The sequence below is a fragment of the Anneissia japonica genome, unplaced genomic scaffold (genome assembly GCF_011630105.1).
Source record: "Anneissia japonica isolate Jap-2015-1 unplaced genomic scaffold, ASM1163010v1 scaffold352_len1594369_cov220, whole genome shotgun sequence".
Lineage (NCBI taxonomy): Eukaryota > Metazoa > Echinodermata > Crinoidea > Comatulida > Comatulidae > Anneissia > Anneissia japonica.
The window spans coordinates 546,911-552,860 of record NW_022751928.1 but is presented as its reverse complement, the minus strand read 5'-3'; the positions used below and the strand labels follow the sequence as shown (position 1 = coordinate 552,860).

The 5,950-nt window shown below is 34.7% G+C and overlaps 1 protein-coding gene across 1 annotated transcript in view; it reads left to right on the top strand.

The window, feature by feature from the left end:
* Positions 1-3,872: 3,872 nt before the first annotated feature.
* Positions 3,873-5,950, top strand: part of LOC117121952 (leucine-rich repeat-containing protein 42-like) — a 6,416-nt gene continuing 4,338 nt past the window's right edge. The window contains exons 1-2 of the mRNA XM_033267374.1: positions 3,873-4,190; positions 4,889-5,308. Of these exons, the coding sequence (XP_033123265.1) occupies positions 4,947-5,308 (362 nt within the window). The 5' untranslated portion in view covers positions 3,873-4,190; positions 4,889-4,946. The remainder of the gene's footprint in view (positions 4,191-4,888; positions 5,309-5,950) is intronic.

Below are 5,950 nucleotides of genomic sequence, written 5' to 3'. Positions count from 1 at the left end.
GTATATATATGTATATCTATATATGCATTTTGAATGTTCAGGAAGAGGAATCTGCAACTGCAAAAAAAATAGTTTCCCTCAACTGGGATTCGAACCCGGTACCTTCTGCATGCTGTTTATGGTTTTAGGGTGTGATCTGGTTTTACATGCCTATTTTTCGTGATTATGACTATTTTGGATAAAGAATGTTTTGAGCAGTGGTGTATTCAAGGCCCCCTCCACCCTAAATTTTTTAATGGAAAAAAAATATAGCCCCCTATCTAAATTTAAGTCTGAGAGTGTAATTTCCGGCCATCTAGAGGTGCCCTAATCATAAATGTTCTTACCTCAGCCCCAACCATGGTGGGGTTGAGGTGGGTGGTTCCTCAATCTGTTCCTCCACCACTGTTGAGTTGTTAGGCTTACTAATATTATTTATGATGATTTTACTTTATCATCTAAAAAACATCCCTAAAAACCTTCAGAGCGTGTTACTTTCCAGGGGGCTTCGCCACAGGACCCCAACCACGGGGTCCTACGTACATCGCATAAGGGCTCCCCCCCCCCCTCTTTCAAAATCCTGGCTACGTCCCTGAAAACAGATGAGCAGCGTATGTGCCTGTCTACCACAAATTATGGTGCGCTTCGCTATTTTATGGGTTCATTGACTTTTCACATCGTTTCATTTTCTATTAGTAGGCGCCTATTTGGTAAAAAAGTTGATCAAAGCACAACCTTGAAATTATAACAATGAACAATCATAGTATTATGAGTCAGGTCATTAACATGGTTTAATTTCCCCTGTAGACACAAAACGTTACTAACAATTCGCGAACGTTGTGAAAGTTGGTTATATAGGTTATATTTTTTGTTGTTCTTTTTTACTTTTTATTAATTTCATTTATTTTCTTAAGTTTAAATCATTTAATCATTTCATTTTAATCATTTATTTCAAAAATCAAAAGGAATAAAATAAATGTTTCAATGAATATGTATGAAAATTATGTTAGCTCAATTGTAGCAACATTACCAAAGTTAGTTGGAAATTACGTTATAAATACCGTACGTAGGCCTACTGTAGCTATGATTCTGAAAACAGTATCAACCCGTGTGAACACTAAATTTAAGATTTAAGGTAATTATAACAGTTAATTTCAAATTACCTACCTTCAAAATAACTATAAGTAGGCCATCAACATTGCATAGACCGATTTGATGTAGGCAGACCAGCTAATCTATAGGCTAATAGTAATACAATTAACTGCTATGTTACCCTCAACTATGGGGTGCCATACGCAGCAAAAGTCCATGTTAAAATCAAAATGTAATTGCAAAATTCAATGTCTAATTTATCAAAACATAGGCATAAATTTTTCAAAATGTAGATCTAGTTTCCCAAAATCAAGTTTTAATTTTTCAAAACGTAGTTCAAATTTTCCAAAATGTAGTTCTAATTTCTTTAAAATGTAATTCAAATTCAAAACGTAGGTCTGACTTGATCAAACGCCCTCTCCAAATTCTGTTCCAAAGTAACAATTATTGTTGTGTCTTCTTAATAAACATTTTACAACAACACAAGCCATAATAATAATAATAATAATAATAATAATAATAATAATAATAATAATAATAATAATAATAATAATAATAAACTAATAATAATAATAATAATAATAATAATAATAATAATAATAATAATAATAATTATTATTATTATTATTATTATTATTATTATTATTATTATTATTATTATTTATTGAACTTACAGTTTTGTTAGTGGCACTCGTCAATTGACGGTGCGTTTAAGACCAACAAAATTACAAAAAAAAGTTACATTAAAAAAATTTAAAAAAATTTAAAATACAAAAAGCACAAGCACAAAATATGAAATCCCCTTCTTATCATAACTTAGCAATTAAACTTGAATTAAACTACTTAAAGTATATAAATACAAAGTAGATACAGCAATACAGACTTATTTTCCTGTACAGTACTATAGGTCTAAACTTACACACACACACCTAGGTAAACACAATCCAATAAGAGAAATATTGATCAGGGAAAAAAAATTCAACGTCACAACATAGCACATCATTAAAAAATGCACATGGGTATACATACACATGCATACACACACACACACCCACACATCTACATAAACATGCAAATGTAAATCAAAACTAGTCCGCCAACAAGCGTGACGTGGGCCTGTTCCATTAATGATGGGGGAACCATTTTTTTAATGGTCAGGAGCGCCAGGGCCCCCAGACACGAGGGGCCCCGACCGTGGTTGTAGTTTTTAAAAAAATATAACATAACTATAATACCGTAGTTTCATTCAATGGGGCCACCGTAGTTTCATTCAATGGGGCCCCGACAGTTTTAAACAATAAATGCTGGGTTCTGATGTTTGAGATCATGCTTCTGATTTTGTGATCTGCTTTGCATTGTATATAGCCCCTATATACAATGCAAAGTTCTCACTAAAATTGGCCTATTCTCTGTATTTATTTACACCTAGAGTACATAGGCCTACTGTAGGCCTATACCAGTCCGAAAGTCACGTACCGGTACCATTCTATGGTCTCTAACAACGCAGTTAACAGTTAGTTTTTCAATCTCCAGCAAATTTTAAATAGCATCCCAGATCCTCCTTTTTTGGAATGTAAGCAACAAAGTACCGTATGTTCACTCCAGCCCTATTTCATTTCCTGTATATTTATTTTGACTATGCTACAGACTTCATTATATATTTATTTTATATTATATTTTATATTTCTGTTCCATATTGTTATCCATATATAATGCTTTATTTTACCTATTTATAATTTTCCATTTCCTGCTTATATCCTATTTCTCTATTTGTTTAGATGCCATCCCCTCACAGTCAGCATATCGTGGGAACAGCCATTATCTGCTTTCTCATTTCTTATTGTTTGTCTATACTCAGCATTAAGACAATGTCTTTGCTAGCAAGCATTCTTACTTAAGATAACAATTCAGCTCTCTAGTTAATTCTTATTTACTATTTTTGTTTATTTCGCATTAAGTTTTAGTACCGCCCATGCTTTGTTGATAGGCCAATTAAATTTCAGGCAACTTCACTCACCACACTGATGAAGTCCACACGAGTGGACGAAATATTCGTGTTTAATAAATTATGTTCCATACGTCAACTTGACTTTTGTTTTCATTGTCATCACTTTCCCTAATATATTTGTTATGGAACAACGTGCTGTCCTCTTGTTAATGCCTTTATCAACTGTCATACTTATTATAAATTTCATTTTTCAAAAGTAACTGTATAGCAAAAATAGCATAACTTGTCATGACATAACATGATTTTAACTTTCTTTCTCCTTCAATTATACCCAATAAACATAATAAAGTTATATCACATGAGATGGACTTAACAGGTAATTAACAGAACTATCACACCTTATGCACCTTTATTTTATGTATTGTAATAATTGAATGCACTAATCATTTTAATTACATAGGCCTCTCTACTTCCCTAACATTCTCCATTTAACTCCACACTACTGTGTAGCAACAAAATTCTAATAATTTTCCCCTTAAATAATACCCAATATTGAATAATAATTAAGTTACACCATACAAAGAATGAACTGAATAAGTACTTACAGTATCTGAACCATGACACTTCATGCACCTCCATTTTATGTACTGTCATTAAATTCATTAATCCTGTCTCTTATACACATCTTTATTATATATTAGATATGATTGTACACTTAACTTTTCACTACTGTGAACTGCAAGAAATTTCTGAAACAATAGCAATCGTAAAACTAAATAAAAATCATACTGAAAAATACAAAAAAGAAAAAGTGTTTGGTATAGTCAAGGATCGTAAAAAAAGACAAAATAAATCATACTCAGAACAGGGAGATGTAAAAACGACCCGGATTTGGGCGGAGTTGACTTTGGGTCGAGTTGACCTGCTTCCGCCTAGAATTACTAAAATAAGGCAGGGAGTTTTGATTTTTGGTCATGTACCGTACTAAGTCTATGGATTATGATCTCTGTCATTGTCTAGAATGGGGACTGGTGGACATTAAAATTGGAAAACTGGAAATATACTCCAGACAAGACCTCGCGCTGTGTTGTTGTTCAGCCAGCATCACTGTCACTTTAAAGCCTATAACCATGCTGTAACCAACCAAAGCGATGGTCCTCCATGGTGTACTGTAAGTACAAAACAAAGTTTATTTGGTTTAAGCTAGGCCTATAATTATCTAATATAGCACAAAGAATAACCGAATAGGCTGATGCAAGGGTGGAATTGCAGTACAATATTATTATACTGTATGACAATTGCGATATTAGTATACTTTCATTCATTATTGACTCGAATTTGCCTAGGGCCAGGCCTATCCTTGTTGAGAGGGTTTACACTCAGTAAGATTGCAAAATACTGTACTGTGTAAACGAAACATTTACTGACAGTGACATAAAATAATACATTGCCATTCCATCCGCTGTCATAAAAATTGGTGTAATAAGTAAAAAGGCCTTGATGTGGCTGAACCAATGCAAATAACATGGGCGTACAGTGAAAAATCTAAGGGGGAGTCGAAACGAAAGCGCAGGGGGCAAGCTGAACTCGGAGAAATTTAGCGAAGCTTTCAGAATTCGCGGGGTGCGTTATTTGTGAGTGAAGCGAGCATATTTAAAGGGCACTTTCTTAGTAAGAAGGCCTTGGCTGAACCAATGCAAATAAGGGCCTGGGGGAGGGGGAGGGGCTGTTTTGCAGGATGGATATCAATGTCTTCCTGAAATGTCTCCCTGGATCCCTAGATACCTCCATTTTCTAACAGTTGGTTCAAAATTTATTGCTTAAGAAAACAAGAACATTAGTTTTTAAAAATTGTTTATCTCTTTGCAGTTAATGGATTTGCATTGCTGCCAATTCTTGACCAAAATCACATCATTGCTGAAACAAGATGCCACCTCAAAAACTCCTTGATTTATGTTTGGATTTTGTTTCACAAAATGTCCAACATGTTGAAAGTTTTGAGTACATCCCAGATGTTGTCGGAAAACAGATCTTCAAACGAATAATTCAGCTGGAAAAGTCAGGAAAAGCATATTGCATAGGAACCAAATCACTGAAGTTGTTGGTGAGCACCTATGGAACAGATTTACTCACTTCATTGAGTCTGGTTAATCAGAGAGATGTTCTTGATAAGTATTCTGAGAAGTTTGATGTTTTGCTGGATTGTGACGGACTTGTGTCATTGGACTTTGGAAACTGCTGCTTAAATGATGAACATCCGATTTTGAAAGTAATTGCAAGGATGAAAAGGTAGTTTGTAGTTTGTAGACATATGGGGATTGTCATGCCAAAACCATAATCAGTGACCAAAACAAGAATTGACTTTTTAACATGTACATATTCTCCACATTATAAGCTTTAAAAATGATAGGTCATTTTGCTGGAATTCACATAATATTGCCAAAGCTAATTACTCAGTTAACATATACAGTAGTGGCAGAATGCTGGTTTTGGGATGGCAAGCCTCATATATTGTAACGTTTGAGGATGTTAGGTCTTTTAAGCAAGTTGCTAGGTTCAGTGGTGGTGGTAGCGGGGAAGAACAGGGCGGGCATTTTCACCCCGTCGGACAGGCCTAGACCCTGTGTCTTCCAAAGCCACAACTGGGTCATCGGATCGAAAATATGAAAATAATAATTTGGCTATCCAAATAATATTATTTTGATTGCTATTCCATTATATTGTGGTCTAAAATCACAATTTGGGCCATACTAAGCCATGAAAATGCTCCCATAAACCCTACCAGGGATTTTTTTTATTCACGGCTGTCGACCGAGGCTCTAATAGGCCCCTTGGTTCAGACCTCTCTGTCGGAAATGTTAGACCCCTTTTCGGCAAATTTCTGGCGCCACTGCGGGTTAGGTGACTCATCCAAGAACCAAGATAGTAATA